The 22510-nt window shown below is 43.2% G+C and overlaps 1 protein-coding gene across 1 annotated transcript in view; it reads right to left on the bottom strand.

The window, feature by feature from the left end:
- Positions 1–21084, bottom strand: part of FGF14 (fibroblast growth factor 14) — a 474303-nt gene extending 453219 nt beyond the window's left edge. Inside the window, exon 1 of the mRNA XM_053311447.1 lies at positions 20087–21084. Coding sequence (XP_053167422.1) covers positions 20087–20296 — 210 coding nt within the window. The 5' untranslated portion in view covers positions 20297–21084. The remainder of the gene's footprint in view (positions 1–20086) is intronic.
- Positions 21085–22510: the final 1426 nt, after the last annotated feature.

Here is a 22510-nt window from a genome sequence, read left to right as displayed (position 1 = left end):
TCCATTACAGCTTCAAAAGAAAGCACAAACCTTTGCCCCAATTATTGAGGAGGGTGCAATATTGAGGAGGGTTCCTTACCTCTGTTTAAGGAAACAAATTTGCTAAATGTCATTAGCATAACAACAGAATGAGAATGGCTCCCCTGTGGCATTTGTAACCTACACACTGTGGGAATTGTGATATATAGCAAAAGCTGCCTGAATTTCCAGGAACACAATGAAGCTGATTAGTTTATTTTCTTTCTACAAGAAATGAGGTCCTGTAATGAAACAATATAAGTCACCAAAGAGCAAGCTCAAAGGTAAACACAAATACAAGAGGGAATTTTGAACATAATTGCATCAAGTAATGTTATGGCAGTCCTCAAAAGTGGACAGCGTGAGGTCTCAGGCGAATATCTCTAAAGCTGGGATGGCAAATCTGAAGCTCTCCAGCTGGTGTTGAACTACAGCTCCCATCATCCCCAGCCACAAAGGACTCTTTCCTAATCAGATTACAAAACCTTCTGAACATCATCTCTTTCTTGCTCACTCATTCGGTAGCATCACAGATACCCAGTAAGCCCTCGTGCAAAATAGTTTTCTTGCATGATTGCAACATTTGCACCCTTGAAACCTCTCCGCTCAATATATGACGTTTGCATAATCATTGTGCTGCAATTACATCTCTTGAAGCTGTTTCATATTGCACCTTCTGAACATACCAAATCAACATAGGAAGCTGCCATATACTGAGTCAGACCACTGGTCCATCTTGCTCAGTATTGGGTACACAGATTGGTAATGGCTTCTCCAAGGTTGCAGGCAGGAATCTCTCTCAGCCCTAGCTTGGAGATGCTGCCAGGGAGGGAACTTGAAACATTGTGCTCTTCCCAGAACGTCCCCATCCCCTGAGGGGAATATCTTACAATGCTCACACGTTTAGTCACCCTTTCATATGCAACCAGGGTGGACCCTGCATAGCTCAGGGGACAAGTCATGCTTGCTACCCCAAGACCAACTCTCCTCATGCAAAATCATGGCAAAAGTGACACAATAGTGTGCACAGGGCAGTGCATCTTACATAAAGATATACGTCCACTAGTCATTAGTCACCAAGACCAAGCGTTGGGGAGGGATTGATAACATGGTTCTCCAGGGTCATATTCTGTAGCTTACATCTCTTCCTGAGGGCCAGAGCTCTATGTGACACCAGACCATGTTCCTTGCATCTGCTGAGTTGACAGCCTACCACACAGAGGCAGCTGGTTAGGGCAGCGAGAGGTACCTATAAAAAGTCATTACCATGGATGCCGGCAGCATGGGGAAGACGCAGGGCACAGCGGTGCCCCACCCTGCATCCTGTGCAATGGCTGCCCCGCCTAGTGCACTCATCTGGCCTCTGCACATGTGCAGCAGCCATTTGCATGGTCAGCATGGTGTTGCTAACTACACAAGCATGGAGCTGCTAACTCCCTGTCTCCAGACAGGGAGAGGGGGAAAGGCGAGCTGGGCACCTGGTGCACACTGCCGCGGTCACTGGGCTCTCCCCACACCAGCTGCCAACCTCCCCTTTCCCCCTCTCCCTGTCCGGAGAGTCCCACCTCCTCTCCTTCCGATTGGTCATGAGAAGCAGGCTAGGACTACCCTACAGGGTAACAGGGCTTATTCCCATTGCACCCTACCCACACCACCACACCTGGTGCACCCCACCCCACCTGGAGCACCCCATCCCACCCCTGTGCCCCGACTCCCACCCTTAAATACCCATTCTGCTCAAAACCCAGCACCCTCCCCACATACATTCCACCACCCTCTCAGTGCCCCCAGTCCAGCCAGCGCTGCCGCTCCCTGTGGCTAATGACATGGTAATGACTTTTTAAAGTACTTTTTGCCACCCCGGCAATGCCCTCGCTGGCCACCTCTGCTACCACAGTCTCATCAACTAATAGTAGACACTAAGTAGACACTAAGGACAGGCAACTAAGTAGACACTAAGGGCAGGCACCTCTTTAACAACAACAAAAGTGATGATATCAAGAGCAGCAGCCAGTTGCAGGCCCATCCTAGTTACTGTGGCATTCTTAAGAAGCAGGAGCTACTGCCAAATCCGGGGCTACGTCCTAAAATAGTAGACCATAGTAGTTGTCATATTAAAGCTTAATTATACTCACATGAAAAGTTTATCTAGATGACTCTTATTTGGAGGACTGGATGCTATTTTTGCACTTCTTACTCTTGTAGAGATGCATGAGATTCCTCAGATTATAATGATTTCTGTTACTCCACAGCAAATGTGTGTTGTCCCCACTGCTATATACTAAGCACTTGTGCAGCACTTTTTAGTGCTCAAAGTACTTCACATCTATGATCTTTACACACATTTTGCGTGCATCCCTGTTGGATCTTTCAGTGGCATTTGATACTGTTGAATGGTATCCTTCTGGAAGCTTTGGTGGATAGGTACTATGCTTCACATCTCTTATTGAGCAATAGAAAAGTTGTCCTCCCACAACAAACCTGAAGCAAGTCTACCTCCATCAGGGTTGACCAAACAATCCTCAGTAGTCCCCCCGGGTCTCTCCCAAAGTTGTCCTCCTCCCCTCCTCACAATCCTTGCTGCCTCCCATCCACTCTGTCTCTCTCTCTATAGAGTGGTACAGGCACTGGCCCTACTCCTCTCTGCTCCTGTTGCTGCCACTGGTCATCTGCAGTCCACAGTGGTGGAGAGGGTTAATGAGCAAGTAAGCCATGGTGGTGGTTGTGGTGGTGAAGAAGAGAAGAAGAGTAGCAACAATAGCCAGAGCAGCTCCTCCTCGGGCCCTTGCCATCGTGATGGCATCGAGGGAACAGACAGTGTTCTCCTCCTCAGCTCCCTCTCTCACCATTGCAGGGTTCTTATACTTTTGAGATTTCAGCCTAGAGAGGGAAGGGCAGTGAGTAAACAGGGGTTGGTAAGTAGATGGTTCCAGTAAGTTGATGGTGGACCTGACAATCTGCACAACCTTTGGGACTAGACTAGGCCCTCCTACGTTATGTGAGGATGGGATATTTCCCTCCAGGTGCTGTACTGAGGCTAATGCTAAAATAGTACAAAGAATAAAATGTGAGTTCTTAGGGCATATTATCATCACAGAAATAGTCAGTCATCCTCTCTCCCCCAAGGAACCCTAGAACTGCAATCATGTGAAAGCAGGGATTTGTAACCTTTAATCAAACCTTAATTCCCAGAATTCTTTGGAGAAGCCATAAAAATGTATGTAAAACCTATGTAAATTGGAAATTGAGATTTGCTCTTTTAGTTATTTTGAAAGACCCAAGTGCACAAAGCATGTTGCCAAAACAAGAAGGGAAATGTCAGAAAGAAAATATTAAGAAGTTTTCCTTTGTGGTCCTCAATCGGAAAAGCACGACTGATTCTTGTGTGGCAGTATAGTTCTCATGCACCTCAGTCATTTCCCCTGCTAACTGGGCAGGAAACAGTTTTTTAAAGCGGTGACCTTTATTGGTCTTATATTTAGCAGGGGAGAACAACTATCCCAGTTCAGTCCAGCACTATCTCTGTGGCTGTTGCTTGTGTCTCCTTCTTTGTGAGCCCTTTTGGAGCTGGAAACAATTTTATCATAACTTCAGCGATGTAAACCACTTTGACAACTGTTGTTGTTTTTTTAAACTGAAAAGCAGTATATGGCTATTTTAAGTAATCAATACTAATAATTTCAATGGTGCTAGCATGGTTGTGGGTATAATTTCTGTATCTATGTACCAAGTCCTCAAGTGCTTTAACTATGTCATACTTTTGGTGACAAAGTATAATCTTTTAAACTGAAAAAGAAAAAGAAACTGGCATATGATTTTATTATGAAAGCATGCTGGTTCGGGCATGGCCTGAAGGCACATTATGCAAAAACTTTGCTGAAAACTGAGCAAGGCTCAGTGCCTGGATGGGAGACGGCCAAGGTACCCTTTCTACAATGCTTTGAATTGGAAGAGAGGAGGGATATGAATTATACGTTTTCCCACTGAAACTCAGGGCACTCTAGCCCTCTTAACACATTATGTTCAAAGTACGTGAACATTACATAATGTGCCTCACACATTAGGCTGAATGCATATACAGCAGTAGCCTTCCTATCTACACCCTGCAATTGGGGGGCCTATACCCAGGTTCACTTTTAAAATTAATGCATGTACAGTCATTCCCATTCAAATATGTACATGTGTATGGATACCTGTTCAATGTAATGTCTGATTAAGGCTTCTGTCTTCTTGGAAACTCTTTAAAACAAAGCTTTCTTACAGTCAAGTGTCTCACCTGCATCTTCTAATGAGATAGGCAATTCCAACAAAGTTGACATGTTTAACCTTGGAACTACTTTAATGTCAATTGGGACCTATTTAATTTTAACTTCTCAAACTGATTAAGCCAAGTAATTCCCAAGAGACTACTTTTCGAATGCAAATGTTACAATAGTACTATGTAAATCCCTCACACTTTCTCCCCAGACTGAAGAATTTGGGAGGAAAAGTTATTCAAAACATACACCTAAGTTGTTAAAGTTCCTAATTCTGGTTTCTGTCATTTTAAAAAATAATAATAATTCCAAAAGCAGTACAGTATTTCATTCAGTCTTTAAAAAAAAAAACTGTTATATGCAGCAATCTGTCTTTAGCATTTTAAAATGCTGTGTTAGAAGAATAAGCTTCTATTCTGACTTCACAACCCCACACCACCTGTTACAAATGGTTTTCACCTAAAAACTAGACAATCAACATTTAAAAGATGACAAATGTAACAGCAAATATGGGACACAATCCAGAAAAAGTTAAGTATTTTTAATGTATGTGGTATTTAGTATGTGTTTCAAAGTGTTCCCATTGAAAAACATAAGAATTTATCTTTGATTGGATTGTGCCTATTATTTCAAAGTATACGGAGATATAGGTCTTCAAAGAAGGTATCTAAAAATAAATTCTCATTCATGAAATGGGTGCCCTCATTTCAAGCAATGGTTGTGTCCATGGACTTAAATTTCCTGCTGCCACAGCAGGTTGTACTTGTTCCACTATAAGTGAGTACTGCACAAAACCCTATAACATAATTCATTATTAACTAGCTGGGCGGGGCGCAGAGCATCTGTGTCTCTAGTTCTCGGCCCCTCATTCTCAGCCCTCCTCCCTCCAATGTTTTCTTTTCTCTGGCCAGCTGCCTGGCCAACCACTTTTTCTGAATCTCCTTCGGAAGAGAGTGTGTGCATTCACACACCAGCCAAACATACCCTGAAGTCCCTTCGAGATCCTTGGACCCACTCCACACACAAATTGGGCTTTGTCTTGCAAATTCTAGCTCATCGTTGTATTTCCGGGTTTTTAAAATGCTGGTTTTAAGCTACTTTTTCTGAAAAACGGCAGAGCAAATAGGGAGAGGCACTGACAGAATCATTAGCATGATAAGACGGATACTCTCTTTACAAATGCAGATATAGCTCTTTAGAAAGCTCTCTCCCCCCCCACATTGGATAGAAGGAAAACACAGAGGCATTCCTTGTGAACTTGCATCAAAACAAAACTCTAGAGCAGAGGGAAGGGGCTGCTTCCCTCAATGCTGCAAGTGTGATTTGAAGTGGCTTTGCTTAACATTTACCTCGCAGCATGAAGCCACATGCGAATGACTCCCTGGCGCAAGTGCAGTGACCACACCACCAAGAACAGACTAAAGAGGATTGGGGGGCCCCCAGGGGGTGTGGAGGTAAAAGCGCTCTGGGCTAGAAGCTGTAACTTTATTTAATTAATTAATTTATTTTATTTTATATCCCGCTCTTCTTCCAAGGAGCCCAGAGCAGGGCACTACATACTTAGGTTTCTCCTCACAACAACCCTGTGAAGTAGGTTAGTCTGAGAGAGAAGTGACTGGCCCAGAGTCACCCAGCAAGTATCATGGCTGAATGGGGATTTGAGCTCCGGTCTCCCCGGTCCTAGTCCAGCACTCTAACCACTACACCACACTGCTAACTGCGCAAAGAGGCACCCTTTTAATGTGGTGATTCTCTTTATTTAGCAGGGAGAGAGCAACTGGCCCTGTCCATCGTCATGACAGCATCCCTCCAGTGGCTGTCGATCTTATGGGTTTTTTTTAAGAGCATTTTGTTTGTTTGTTTGTTTGTTTGTTTGTTTGCTTGCTTGCTTGCTTTATAAGATTGTGAGTCCTTTGGGGACAGGGAGGATTTTATTTATTTGTTTATATCTATGTAGACTCCTTTGGGAACTTTGGTTGAAAAGTGGTATATAAATATTCATCATATTCGTATTTGTATATAAGAGCTCAGTCTGTACTGAGCTATTGCTGAAGCAACACTGTTGCAAACCTGCTCCGCCTGATGTTACTATATTAGTCTGACTCCTGGTTTCTGATCTTGGCTTCGTTTGACTATGCTCTTTGCTGACTCTTGTGCGATCTTGTAATGACTCCTGGCTTTTGATCCACAGTTTCGTTTGACTATGCTCGTTGCTTGCTCCTGTGTGGCCCTCATAGTGACTTCTGACTCTTGGCTCTTTTTGACTACACCGACCCCTGTGAGACTATCCTTGGCACCCAAACACAACAGCTTGTTACATGCAGTAAAGGTAGCCCAGTGAAGGTAGCCCACTGTTGGCTTTCTTTCTTGGACTGGTAACCCTGGTAGATCTGGCTGTTGACTTGAAGCGAGCCAGGTCTGCCAGGTGGCTTGTGCATGGGGGTGTGCAAATACCAGATAGATTGCCTTTCCTCAATTACATGCCTCTTTTTCATGGATATGAGGACATGTCCAGGGGGAAAGAGGGCAAGATCTGAAGTCCAAGATCCTGAAGAATTGAACCTGGGACCTTCTGCATGTAATGAAGCATGTGCTTTGCCACTGAGCTGCGGCCTCATTCTCTGCTCTTGCTTGAATTGGACCATCCCACTGTGGGCTATCTTGAAGGCTAGCCAAGGCCTGACAAATGCTCAGTCACATGCACCTAAGCCTGTTTCTTTCAATGGGCTACAGCATGCCTCTCTCTCTGTGTTGTATTGTGGCCCAAACACAGAAGTTTCCTCTCACTGTGGCATTGCACATTCCTAGATAAAAATATTCACCTCCCACTCATTCTGTCATTTCTCACACCTGCATGTGATCTAACCATCAGATTGCAGACCTTATGATGAGCAGGTTTTCTCTGCACTAAATACCAAGGGTTCAATCTTGGTAATTTGATTAGTAGAACTTTAATTCCAGAGAAACACAAAAGCATGCACATAATTATAAACCAGGAATGAATCCTGCACATTAGAGTAGGGCTATTTATGCAAAGCTAAACACTTGAAGAAACGCTGCACTCAACATGCCTGGGCCACTCTGGCAATCATGTCAGCCTTTGAAAAAAATAAAGAGCTCCATAATTAGGCTTATTCTCAGTATCATAAGCTGGGTAGGACAAGCACCCTACCCAGTTTATGATGATCAGAACAAGCCTATTATTACTCTTAGGAACATAAGTTTGCCCGGTGAGGACTGCAGCCCAGCTGAAGCTGCCACTGCAGCAGCTAAGCAGAGAACCCCAAAGAGCCTAGCTGCGTCAGAGCACAGCTGCTATGTTGGGAGTCATGCTCTGGAGCCAAAGAAGTGGGGACAGGTAGACAGGTAGACCCTAGTCAGGAATCTCTGCACCACTGTCATTCTGCCCCACTGGGCCCCCACACCCCTGCTCTTGTTCTGGGGCCCGGCACCCACCTAGGGATAGCCCTGCACAAAATACACCGCCAGCAACAACCACGGGACAGATGCTATTTAGCAAGCTCTCCCCTTGCTAAACAAAAGAGAGCCACCACTGTTAAAAAGTGGTCCTCATCCCAATGTTTTGCCCAAGCCTTCTTTTTCTTGAAAAATCAGTACCAACCGTTCCGGTGGCTCAAATCCAAAGAGACAGGAATGGAAGTCCACTCACAAAATGAATCTTCCCCAACCCCTCCTCCCCACTGCAGCCTCCTGCTACACTTTCTGAAATGCTGCCCTTGACAATCTGGGAAACCTCCCAAACAGCAAAGGATGGGACATGGGGAGCTGCCGTGGGAAGGGAGAATTGATGATATGGGGGAGTGGTATTGCCTTCTCCTTACAGAAAGGGCACCTTTGCATCCAAGCTAATATTTCTGACATATCTCACAACCTTGCTGTTAATTTCACTCAGCAGTTTGCCACAATGTCCTATCTGATCTTAATTTAGTTCTGTCCTGCTGTTTTGCATTTTATGTCTTGATTAATGTTTTTGTTGTGTGTGGAAGGATAGCTGTCTGTCCCACTGCTTGCCACCACATGTGGAGGATCCACTCTGATGCTAACATGAGACATGTAATCCCTGACTTTTGTACTCTAGGCTGAATCTACCACAACAGCTTTTCAACTTTCTGTTGCAAAAACAAACATTGGTAAAGTGGTAAGGCCTATAAGTGTGGGGTGGAGTAAACAAAAGCTACAGTCTTTCTATGAACAAGACATTTTTACTTTGTAATTAGTTCAATTAAACGTTGTTTCACAAGTTCAGTACACACACACACAAAATCAACCAAAAGAGCATAAGGAACAAACAAAATGTGGTCAAAAATGCATCCACTAACCTGACTCTTATTGAACCCTAACTTAGAGTCCTTAATTATCACGTTTAGCAATTCATAGTCCAGCCTCAGGTCTTGTTCTTTCCATTCCTTAGTGATTTTCTTTCTGCAGAGATTTCAACTCTCTGCCAGTGATTTTAACAGCTTTGTGCCAGCAATTCTTCAGTTCTGTAGTCTCTCACTAGACTCCAACTGACTCCAACTTTTACAGCTTGGACTGCAGCTTTAACTAACTCTTGAGACTCTCTTCTTCAACTGCAACTCTTCTTAATTTCTCAAGGATTTTTTCTCCCAAAGCTTCCAAACTCAACTCTTTCCAGCTCCAGCTTCAACTCTGACTGACTCTCTCTCTCTCTCTCTCTCCATATATATATATTTGTCCCAACAGTTTTTTTATACAGTCTAATGGGTACAACTCAGTTCCCTCCATTTTTCAAAATATAACCAATACCATTAAAATTCCCCTTCCCTCCAAAATCCAACCAGTGCATTGCATCATCCTTAACTGAAACTTGCTTCACAGAAACCATGAACGTTTGACCCTGCCAGATTTTTCTTTTTTAAAATACATAGGGACTTGGAAGCACAGAAATTCTATCTATAATAATAAAGAGGTTTGGGCCTAATTCCTTCACACTTTGTTTATTTTGCTGGTTGTAGACTGCCTGCCTCTGAGCTATATGCCCATCCCTGGCTCCATGTCTGCTTAGCATACATATTGTTAATTAAGCCACAACAATAAGTGTCAGGTTTTTCTTATCTTCTCTCTGTGTCTTTCCATGCAAATGCTAAGCCTTTTCCATTTTAACTGCCAACTCTTAGTGTGGATCACGTCAGACTCTGGTGATTACCTGACAGTGGGATGCCTCTGAAAGCAAGTTTTGTGAAGAAGTTCCATGTAATTAATTTACTGAAAAGGTTATGACTACAAAGTCCATTGCATCTTGCATTCCTTCAAGCAGTCATATTCCACAGGGGTTCTGTGGGAATAGCAAGAATCACCAATTCACTTTTCTTAAAAATAGATGCAATATCACTCATAAAGCCCCCATAACAGACCATGCTTACCACCATAATGTTGCTATCACCCAACTGCCAAAATGCCCAGTGATTGATCTCCTAGGTACCCTGGAGATCCACACTCACCTCCCCCATATGCTTCCTTTCACTGTTTCCTGTAAGGTGCCCACACTCACACATTTTCTGATGTCCGCTCAGTTAATTTTAGATCCCACTTAAGTTGAATCAAGAAGGCCCCACTCCAAATGCATTTGTGCACATACTGCCTTGATACTACCATCCAGAACAAAACTAATTCTGCACACACATGAAAAAAAAATTAGAGAACACTGCTTCCTTTCCATAAACTAAAAAACAGGATGGCTGTGTGGAACACCCAAACATGAATCCCCTTTCTGCAAGCAGGTTGCCCTTCCCCACATATGACACTACCTGGCAGCCACAGAAACTTGGCAGAGGATGGTGAAAAGTCACTCAAAGCAAGAGAGGGGAGGTGCATGGGCACGTCCCAGCAATTTGGGGTGGAGTGAGGCGTTTGAATGTAAACAGCTCGTGTACCCATCAATTTCTCTGTCGGAGTTGCGAAATTCAATACAGCAATTTTAATAAGAAAACATTACATCTTATGAAATCTGAAAGTTTTGTATGCCGCCATTCTTCATAAATAAATTTATGGCAGCTTACAGCAAATAACAATAACAATAGACTTTTGACTACAAACAGACAAACATCTGCCACACAATACACAAGATATAACTTGTAATCTAGAAAAAAGAAAAACAAGTCAAAATAATTGACATAGCAATACCAGGAGATAGCAGAATAGAAAAAAAAAAGAAAAAATAACAAAATACAAAGATCTACAAACTGAAACTGAAAGGCTGTGGCAGAAGGACCAAAATAATCCCAGTAGTAATTGGTGCCCTAGGTGCAATTCCAATACAGCTTGAAAAGCACCTCAACACCATAGGGGCCACAGAAATCACCATCAGCCAATTACAAAAAGCAGCTTTACTGGGAACAGCCTATATTCTGCGATGATATCTGTAATAACAGCAACAACATTGACAATAAAATTCTGGCATCCCAGGTCCTTGGGAAGGACTCGATGTCTGAATAAAACAAACCAGTCCATAACACCTGTCTGACTGTATAAACAAGAAATAATAAAAACATATTTCTATACCATCTACAATTTGCATTTCTGTGCAGTTTAGAATTAAAACCATATAAACATAAAACATTAAAATCATTTAACACCTAACTTTAAAAGTATTAAAACTATAAATCCAATTAAAAGCCAGAGTGAACAAATATGTTTTCAGTGCCATTTTAAAAGTTTCCAGAGATGGGGAGGCTCTTGTCTCAAGAGGGATGGCACACCAAAGCCCAGGGGCAACAACAGAGAAGCCTGTTCCTGAGAAGCCACCAGATGAGCTGACTGCAACTGTAGACATACCTCTCCAAAAGATCTCAATGGAATCTCTCCAGAAGATCTTATGAAGCATGTTGGTTGGTTGTGAAAATTATGTTCACGTTTGCTTTAGGGACTTTTCACAGGTCAGCATCAGGTATTGATGCACTTCAGTATATCCACTTTTTTAAATGATGTGCTGTATGTGTGCCTGACCCACATCTGGTTGCAGTCTGTCCTTTGCTCAGTTGGGTAGAGCACCATCAGAAGTGGGCTTGGTGGCACAGGATTGGTGCATGCCACATTATTGCTGCTTAAAAAATGTTAACCTGGGCTGCTCTGTAAGTGGACAGGCCACTACCTACATAATACTACAGATAAAACCTCCATATCTTCATATATAACCTTCACAATTGGGTATGTTCCCGCATTCAGCAACCACCAATCAATTGCACAGTAGTGAAATATAGAGAAATCAAATGTGAATCAGGTTCTTTGTGAACCAGATTTGGGACATTTAAAAAAATAATAATTTAAAATGCATATGCTGCCTTTCAGACCAAGGGCTCCCACAATGGTATACAGTTATTTAAAATACGTGTATTATGTATTTATTTAAAATAACTACCCACAGTGCAGATGTTATAAGCATGAGCTTACAAGACTTCTTACTATTTTTTGTTCTTTGGTTGCTTTTTGAAATAGACTTTTGGAGTTAGTTCTCCCTTTTTTCTGGTTCATACAAATTAGTCCATATTCTGCTGTTTTAATGTATCAGCTATTGATGTCCTACCATAATCTCCCTCTAAACTTCAGATTGACAGCCAATAGACCTTTAAACAATTACCATAAGACAAATACTTAATGTTTTTCAACAAAACAAATGCAATAACGCATAATTAAACATGCATGGTTTTTATGCTCCCCCACCCCAATCCCAATGCCAATCATTTTCGTAAGTACTAAAACCAACCTTGCACCAAACTGGGCAACAGCGGATGTATCAAACTGAAAGCGTCATGAGAAGGAAAGTGTCTCATCTATTAACAAGGACAACATGCAGTTTCATTTGATCAAGGAAAAAATAATTTGTATAAATTCAGACAATATATTCCATGGAGGTCAAGAGCTTCAGTAGATGAGATACATGAAATAGGTTGTTTCCCATTTGAGGGCTGAGAGATGTGTGCCAATGTGATGCATCTATTAACTTTGCTATAGATAGGAACACTATGTTTGTGTATAACATCTACCATGCTTGCACAGTCTAGGTCCTTAAGGACTCTCATGTGAAAGGTAATCTTCAGTCCATAGAGATATACTCTTTATCCCCCTTTGACCATAATGGAGATGTATTTTGTCTGAATAAGGAGAAGGAGGCTTCCTGAACCTTCTACCTGTAGAACCAGGTAGAACATTTTTAAAAAAAACGTATGGCTGCTTATTGCAAATCAAAATGTGTATGCAGGTGGAAGTCTGCAAATCACATGAACATGTTCTTTCATACAGCCCAGAAGGAGCAGGTAGGACTCACTGTGGTCAATGGGATTAAACCTGAGTAAATTTACATAGCTGTGTCTTCAGCCATGGATTCCTAACCTTGGATCCCCAGATGCTTTGGGACTATAACTCTCATCATCCACAGCCATGTGGACTTTGGTCATTGTGGATGTGGATGATGAGAGTTGTATGCTTACAAACAAAGAGACTGACCCCTGGAATCTATACATGAGCATTCCTTCCAATGGCATGTAGAGTACCAAAAGCAGTATCATGTGTGAGGCAAGTAGAGGATTCAGTCTTCCATCCTGCTACAATTCCCATTAGTTTCAGTCCCATTCTAAAAGGTTACTACCATACATCCGGTAAAAAACTTTATGTCAGTGCAGGTGGTCCAAAATCCCTGTCAGATGGCACACAAAGACAGTTATCTCCTGTCCTGTTCCTACCATTTATGCATTCCAACCATTAGTCAGCTAAACAACAGCTGTGCATGGCATTGCTATGTCATATCTGGTAAAACTGGTTCTTGCCAGCTTACTCATGCAGGGCTTAGCCGTGCACTGCCAGGAAGTAGTCGTCAGTGCACCACATCCTGAGTTCTGATACACTGAAACACTGGCTCATAAGAGTGGCCAGTAATTATGCAATTCTAAGCCAAATGGAAATTTAGTTGAAATAACCAGGACTCATTTCTAAATATAGAACTTCTAGTTACAGGAGAAGATGCTACAAGATCTCACTGGGAGCTTATTTCTTCTTTCCACCAAAGATTACTTCAAAATGTGACAGTACTGCATACATCTTTCTGAAAGTTTATCCTTCAAGGCAACTTGGAGTAGCAGAAGACTACCAAATATCTTTCTATCAAGACCAGGCTACTATAAGATGATTACCAATGTTCTGGGATAAGGATTATTTGGAAACAGACCAAGAGCAACATCACATTTCTACATCTGCCAGTGTCCCACTTTATAAAGGATCTCACATACACAAAACCAAAGCTTTACTGGCTGGAGTAACCAATTATGGTTGCCAATAGTCTTGAACTAGATTTGAACCAATTATCAGAGGTAGAGCATTGTCTCACTGCCAGTTGGCCAAACCAGCTCACAACCTCTCTGTAATTTACCCAGTGCCTTATTATTATTTCTTACACTAGAATAAAGGGCTACATATACCTAATTGCCAAATCGTTGGCCAGAACCCAAAGTGGATTGCAGAAGACACATAAGTGAGCTTCCAGGAAGTTTAGCTGTGCATGTTGATTAACTCAGAAAAGTACAACCTATGCTGGAAGATCAAAGAAAGTCACGAGTAGTTCAAGTCACAATTAGTTTCAAACATTAAGGGTTAAATAAATCTGTATGAGTGGGAGTTGCATTCTGATGGCAGACTCCTTTCCAACCAATGTGCATTCATTAGAATATGCCTCCTCACACATATGCATGTTCATTTCGCTCTCAAATAATCTCGGAAAGGGCTCTTGCCTCTCATCTTCTGTTTTCCCATTTGTTAAGTGGTAATAGTGCTAACCATATCCTCACAACAATGGTCATGGGCTTATTGTGAGGATGAGACAAGGACTGACATGAGGAAAATTACTAAAAAATATTTAATTTCAATGGGACTACTATGAGTAATTCTCCCCATCATGGCAGCCAAGGATTTCCAGTGCATTAAACACTTTCATAATAACATTTTCTTCTAAGCAGGGGCTGAAGCCAAAAAAAGTGTGACTAGGGGAGATAATCAACTGAAGAGTCCTTTAGCCAATATGACCAGGACTAGTCAGGGACCAAGTTGTTGGGGAGGAGACCAACACTTCCTGGCTGTCACGTCGTTTCCAGGCTTAGAGTAGAGGAGAGTGTTCCTTGTGTGAATACAGTCAGCCAAAATACAGGACAGAAGCCAACACATTTCAGTCCTCACTTAGGGTTAAACTAGACATCACTTTTAGCTTGTGATTAGGGCTAGAGTACTTGTTTGAAAGTAGCAGCCGGATTGCCCTCTCCCCTGTGAACTGCGACCATGGTCCCAGGGAAGGGTTAAACCCTCTGCCCCACAGTCTTGATCTAGAGAAGCCCCTCCCTCACAGCTGCTATTTGCACTAGAAACAAGTTTCCATTGGGACCACAGCAGGAGCAGAGGATTAAATGACCTCCCCATGCAGTGGTCCCAGTCCAGCTGCTATATCTTAAATTTAAAAAAAAAACAACAGGTTTTCTAGCCCCAATTGCAAGCTTAAAGTAACATCTAGTTTGACCCTAAAGCTGGCTGGAAACAATCATTTGCTTCCACTTCCACCCTGAAATCCTTCACCCTTTCACAAGCTCAGTGTCTCCTATGCGCTTTGCAATGGGTCAGTTTGGCTGATTGACTGACTGGCTGCTTTAAATGCAGTGGGGAGGAATGTGGGTGAACACATCTCTTCCCCCCGCCCTCTGCGCACCGTCCCTCATTATACTGTTTTAATACTATATTAAAGTCATACTAAAACCATATGTTGAGGGGCAGTTTGAACAGACTGCTCCTCCATACAATTAGAGGATGGCACGCCAGGGTGAGAAGGCAGGCATCCTATAGGCCGATGCTTTCTCTCCATAGGCTGGTCAGAATGTTGTTTGAAGCAGTCCAGTTACTATATCAGGAGAGCCTGGGAGAAAAGTGGAGGAGGATGTGTTGGCTGAAGAAGAAATGGAGTACTTTTACAATCACTAAAGCTGTGCAGCTTCCTTTTTTGCCCTCATTTTATCTTCCTCTCCACTCCAAGCTTATTGGCTCACATGCATGTTTGGGAAACACTCTCGACAGCATGTCCCCACAGCTATGGTCAGGTTTGCTAATTATAAGCTTGATGGAGGCCCAGTGCTGCCTGCAAGCCAGGAGCAGAGCATCCCTGAACTGGCAATGAGGCAGATATACAAGTTCTGGTTTTGCTCACTTAGAACTTTATGCAGCACAGATAAATTTAGAAATCCAAGCAAGCTGGCAGACAGTACAATCAAAGCAAGCAACCATTTGGGATGCCCGAGATTCATCTCCTAAATCATGAACAACCATAATCTGAGAGTTGTATTTTAGCATAATTTGTGATCCAGAGTGCATCTTTTGAATCGTCCAGTACAGCTTTTTGAGGTGCCAAGGTGTCTAAAGCCCTGCCATTATACAAGCTGGAATGATGGTTTTCCTCCCTATTCCCTTCCCAGAACTTTAAAAAAGCTCAGAATGACTACGACTAAACAAGGCACCATGTAATGGTGAAAATCAAGACATCAAGGCAAAACAACTTTAATGCTGACATAATATACAAACTTTGAAGCTCCATCATATTTTGCTCACGCTAAAATGTTGAAGAAAACACAAAACAAACATATTCCAAAATCTTGAAAAGATGTATAAATGAGTGAAACTCTAACAGCCAAAATGATTCTTTCCCCATTAGCCACAATTTTAAAGTAAAAAATGCATTTAACCATCCACAGTTGAGAGAGACAAGTTGAACATTTCAATTCCTATCTTTGGGGTGAAATTTACAGTTCTCAATGGGTTAGCTATTCCCTCCTTTTCTAAAATTAAATTAATGCCTCTTGTCAGTCATTCTGGAATCCTATATACAGCACAGAGTGAGAGATCAAAGAGGAAGTAAACAAGGCAAAGGAAGGAAAAAAACATCATCATCATCGGGGGGGGGGGGAAGTTGAGAGAAATGACCACATACGGATGGTTGTCACAGCACAGGCACATCAGTATTACAATTTCAAGCATAAACATACACTATTGCTTTTTGAACACATTTTCAATCACATTTAAAACCTGCACATCATTCAGAGGATCATGAATATTCCAATTACTATGGACTATTAATTTTTCTAAACAGTCAGATATAGGATGATGTATTTGAATGATGTGCCATAGGATTAAAAAAACCCAAAATTACTTGGCCCTGGACAGAAAATGAGTGTTTCATTTAACACAGGTGTGAGAGAAGTATGTTTAACAGTAGTCCTGGGACAATGAAACAGAGGGAAAGTATGGTTTCAGACCACATTATGCCTGGACGTAGCAACTAGTAAGTGTTAATTCCCCTGGAAAAAGCATGTGACAACGTTTTCTTTCAGCTCATTTATTAACAAACCTAAATCAAGATAACTAGGGTTTAACTTATTAGCATCTTTTTAAAAAGTTAATCATCTTGGTATATTTCAAAGGCATATACTTTCTGTTTTGACTTCTTGTTGTGTTGGGCATTTGCACCATGAGATTGTAATAATGTTTACCTGGAAGTAAATCCTATTGCATTCAAAATGTTTTACTTCACAATAAGAAATGTGCTTAGTTTTGTGCATTTATGCAAAATGTGCAGAAGCAGCAGCACAGATGCTTCAGTCATTATTATAACCAATAAGCTGTAATGCAACAAAAGAAACCTGAGTAAAACATATTACTCCGTGCTTAGTGCTAAATATGAACACTACACATGCTGTCTTGAGTATGGAAACAGCTGGAAAAGCCTCCCATATTTGCTCCTAAAGGTCAAGCATCATACCTCCTGCAACATTTGCTTTTCTCAAGAGTCATAGCATCATATTTAAATGTTGCCTCAGGGAAAAAACATGGCCCACTCATTGACCTGCTACAGTACATCAGCCACTGTCAAAAAAATCTCTTCATGTAGTTGCCACATGCACTGCCAAATCTTTTCCACCTTAAAATTATAACCTATTTATCCTCCTCTGAGTCATAACAAACAAAGCATGATAGATTAGTCCATGCTATTCCTCTGGGCTGTTTTTGAGTTTGGAGGGGCCTGTCTATATTTCACATTAACTGATCAATTAATTTCACAGCAGATGTGCACCTCATGACCACAGACTACTTGCTACATATATTAAAGGCAAAAGAGGTGGTGGGGAGGTGGATCGTATTCCTACAATGAAAAGCTGAAAACTGAAGGGGTGTGTGTGTGTGTGTGTGTGTGTGTGTGTGTGTGTAAGAAGCTCGGCAACTTTTAGGAAGCAAAAACCTCGAAAGTACACATCAAAACCCACCCGTTCAGGTTGCTGCATTGCTAACATGGTAACATGGAAAGACACAGAACACCTGATGTTCTCGGCCACACTTCATTTGATACCCCCCACTATATCACATCCTTCATTGTTCTCAAGGTTTGTACCTTGCAATGGAATGTTTACATTTTGCACTGAATTATTCTTAACCTCAACAGGACCAGAACTATTTTGACAGATAGGGGGGTGGAGTGAGGTGAAAACCAGATTGGGGGGGGGCAGAGATATTTGTGGACTGTATTGCTTATGCTGTAGAACGAAAGGCCTCCAATAATGCTTCTTATTTGTTCTTTTTCATCCTGAGTTCACACTCAAGGAAAGGAATCTGCAGCATTTGGGAGTATCTAAATAACCCCCAACATCAATGAGACATCTAGAAATGATTTCGGCACAGCATCTTCCTTGGGAAGAGTAATAAAGTAACCTGGACAATTGTCCTGGGAAGGAGCTTCTCTAGATTTTTCCTGGAGGGTCTAAAGACTTTGAAACATGCATATGTTCACACGTTAGGCTAGTCCATGCATTTTCTTGCTTTTCGAGGGTATTTCTCTCTGCTTCTCCAAAATGCAACTTTTTTAAAAAAAGAAGGCAAAAGGGTTTTATTCAGGTCAGTGTCTGGACTGGCCTGAATCCTCCCTCAGACTCTGGGAATCAAAAGCACCAGACTATGGTGAGGCAGAGAGCTTTCGAAAGGTTCCTTTGTTTCAAAGCAGGCAGGGGAAGAAAATCTTTTGCACAAAGCTGCTGCACGTTTGCAAAGTTGCCCATCGCAAGTGTGCGTCTCCCTCACTGCAGTGCATGAAAGTAGGGAGTAAAGGGCGCCTTCCGGAAGGATCAATGCCAATCCATTTCATTAACAACACACACACACCCCGCCAGCATCCTACCCCTACCCCTGCCTTTGCCTTGTGTGGAAGCTTTTTGAGGCAATTCCAAGCTCTCTCTCGCTCTCTGCATATCTCCCCCTCTCTCCTCTTGTAGAACAGGAGACACTGGGGCATTCTAGCCTTGTTGGTATTCTGGGAAGAAGCTTTGGTTTGCTGCAGCAGTCAAGCCGGGAAGAGAGGCAAAGCTCCCTCAGATGCAGAGTTTGTCCCTTTGCATTGCTCTAAACTGAGAGGCAGTAGCAGCAGGAGAAGGTATGGCTGCCCCAAGCAATGGAAAGCGCCAGCTGCCAACCCTGCTGCAGCTTGTTGATGTTGGGGTGTCAGCGGAAGCCTATGATCTACTACACTGCAGTGCCAGCATCAGGAGCCTCCTGCTTAGAAGCTGCCACTGCAGGGCAGACAACACCCCCCACACACACACACAATCTTCTCTGCCCCCCCCCCAACACACACACACACACACACACACTACATCCCTCCCCTTTTAGGCTCCACACACACCTTGCCAGCTCTTGCCCTCCAAAGCATGCAAGTGACTGCAGACCCCCTGCCACCCAAAACAACACCACTAGTGATCACAACTATCCAACTCCAGAGCCCTGTGCTGTGGCTGTGCTGCCTGGTTAGCTGTGGCGCTGCTTCCTTGGAAGGGTTCTTCCCCACCCTCCCACCCCCGCCCAGACCTCTTCTTTTGCTGGGTTGCCCCCACTGACAACAGAGAGGGGGAGTGGGGGCAGGAGGGCTTGAGGAGGAAGTGATCCCTAAGGGTTAGAGCTGCCCAGAGTTGTATTTGCATTTTCTTATGTAATGTACTGCAAGTTTTCCCCATTGGAGCCTACTTGAATTGAGGTGCATGATCACCACACTAAGAGAGAGAGAGAGAGAGAGAGACTCAGACTTGGAGGGACTTCTCTTATCCAGCAACAAGGCACAAGGCTAACTTAAACATGCCCGAGCACACACTTCCTGCCCATGCTTCTTTTGGACAGGTGTACTTTCCCTTAGTTCCCTTCTAGGCACGAGCTCCATGAAAGTGTCCCTCTGGTCCCTGTCACCAGATGGGGGAATGGGGAGGGGCAGCTGACTAATAGCGACTGAATAACACACAGTTGGATTTGCAGGGGTGGGTTTGGACGCTTCGGGAGCACGAACCGTAGCTGCAAGTTGAACCAAAAGTATCATGCAGGACGCTGTAAAGCCCTGAGGTGCACCCACCAGCTGCAGGCTCACAGGAGTAACAACAAGGCCCTGAGACCTCTTCTGGAAACTAACAGCACCCATGGGGGAAGGGAAGAGATTGTGGGGAGCACTGGTTAGACACTGTGGTCCAATTTCACCTTACAGCTCAAAATATCAGCCATCCTCCAAGTTCTTTCCTTCCTGGAAATGACACACAGAATGCAGATTTGTCGAATCTCATCCACAACGGATCCTTGCTCATTTGTATACGGCGCTGCATGCATGTCTGTACCGGCCTGGTAACGTTTACCCCCCTTCTACCCTCAACAGGACTGCAGACCTACCTCTGGTGAGCAACAGACGGAGGAACACAATGGGAAACAACGTGATGCAAGGTATTGCTTACCAGTTGGGTTCTTGTTTTTCTTAAGACTCTTGCCACAAAGACACTGCAGCATATGCGATCCTTTGCTGAAAATGTTCCAAAGAAACCACATTGATTTGGGCGAAAAGCAATCCAGCGCTTATACACCCTGAGAAAGATGAGATCCTTGTGGTTGTTGCATAATAATAAATTGAGATCAGTTCTCCTCAAGAAGGGTACCAGTTTTATCATCGACAAAAAGAAAAAAAGATTAAATCCTGCTCTCCCAGGGTTTTTTTTTCTCCCCCTTTCCCTCACGTGTTTGATTTCTTTCAGACTTCTCAATGGATGCGTTTTTCAGCCAGGGTGAACGGTTATCCCCCCTCCAGAATGCCGCTGGATTATCACCCAAAACTGTGGAAGAAAAAAATATACATAGATCCTTCTTTTCCTTCTCCCCTTCAAGCTGAAGTCAACCAAGACATAAAGCGATGGAATTCCAGCCAAGGCCAAAAACTAACCAGAGACAACAGTAAAGCACAAAAGATTCCCAAAGAGGAAACCATAGCCTGTTACTTGATTGCTAGGAGGATGGGTGGATCTGCAGAACAAAGCCAAGACAGGATGCATCCTACTAAAAGACTGCCATAGTGCAGCCCCTGGAAGAGAGAACACACCGCCCGTATCAACACCACCCAGCTCAAGTCTGATTGATGAAGGCAGATGCTCCACTCTGAAAGTGCTGATTTTACCATCAAATCATCTCAGTGATGTATGTAATTGTGTGGCACCTGCAGTTCCCAGTCAGCTTGCACAACAGATGCAAATCTTTATCCCTCAGCATGCAGGCAAAACAGACACACAAGAGAGGCAGATCTCTTCCCTTTCCTCTCCCTCGCTCGCCTCTTCTTCTTCCTCCAACACTGGCGAGCATTAGGGGGAAAAATAGCCTCCCCCCATCTCACACACTCACACTCACACATACACTCTCTCACACACTGGATTTTGCTCCTGAGCCTTGGATGTGAGTTACAGGCATTCAACGGGAGTAGGAGGAGTTGAAATTTGCATTGAGAGACTGGCTTTCCATGACGTAGCCACGTGTTCCCAGGCCTGTCACCAGTGAGATGCTTCAGCCAGCCCAGGAAAGGCAGTGTCACTGCGGTCTCTGCTCTCCCCCTCCCCTTTCTCCCCCTCCATTCTCTCACCTAGCGTGCTGCAGCTTAAAATACTGGACACAGCCTGCCACTTCTACACTCCGGGGGAAGTGCATCCCTGCATCCTAACCAGAGAGGAGAGGAAAATCTGAAGCATGACACAGTCTTAGGGGAAAGGGGGTGTGTGTGCCGAGATACCCTTCTGGAGACTCTTGTGGTGAAGAGACGGCTAGAGCTCAGTTCAGTCAGGGACCAAACTTGGGGACACAAAGAAGGAATGAACTTGCGCACCTCCCACACACACCCCCGCAGCTCCAGAAAGGGAAGAGGAGAGCAAAGGCTCCTGAAGGAAAAATGCCAGAAGAGGAATAAGCTGTTCCTAGCAAGCATAAGAGCATAGATGCACATTGCCACAGTCTCTGCTTCATCCTTCGTAAGCTTCATAGCAAATCACTGAGCCAGCCAAATGACTGTGCTTCATCCATAACAGGAAAGATGTTGACTTTGGAGCTGGGCAACTGGGGTTCAAAGTTCTGTCCAGTCAGGAGCTCACATGACTGACACAAATTCTAGCCTCAGTTCCAGATCTGTAAAATGAGAGTATAAGCGACACACAGCGCCCTCAGTTTTTGTGAGAATAAATGAGATTGACATTTGAAATATTCTGTACATTTTTCAAGAGCTATAAATGGTGCAGGGGGTTCATGGCATAAATTACAAACTGAATTACAATGAAGAATTACAATTAAGAATTTAGACAATGTTACTAGTATAATTCTGTATGAACGTTGCTGTATAAATCAATGTTGTTAGTATAAATCTGTGCAAGTTTTGCACTTAAATGACTGGTGATTATCCTTCTGCCTCCCACTCATTCATTAAAGCAGGAATAGCCCAAATCCTTGCTGCCACGGGTGCTGACTATCACTGCTACTGCTTCTCTGGAGTAGAACTCTGCCTTCTTTTGCCTTCTACCCATGCAAAAGAAAGAGGAAGGAGGGAAATCTTCTGACTGAAGCAGTCTCTAAGTAGGACTAACAGCTAGGTTTCAAGTGAGGTCACCCTTTTCCAGATCAATTTGTGAGCATCAGTGATGCCCAGATTACCATCTTACCATATTAGTAGTGTGCTGGTGTGTGGCAATATTTTATTTACACCCTTGGGGTAGCTTGGTCATCTCTACAAGTTTATTGTCTCTATAAATTTGAGGTTTCTGAAGTCTTAAGATATATCACCAGATTAGAAAAAGAAAGCTCTTCCTAGTGAAGATAAAATCCTGTTCCCTATTTTTAAAAAGTGGGGGGGCATA

This window comes from Hemicordylus capensis, chromosome 3 (genome assembly GCF_027244095.1).
Source record: "Hemicordylus capensis ecotype Gifberg chromosome 3, rHemCap1.1.pri, whole genome shotgun sequence".
Taxonomy (NCBI): domain Eukaryota; kingdom Metazoa; phylum Chordata; class Lepidosauria; order Squamata; family Cordylidae; genus Hemicordylus; species Hemicordylus capensis.
This window is presented reverse-complemented; position numbering and strand designations above follow the sequence as displayed.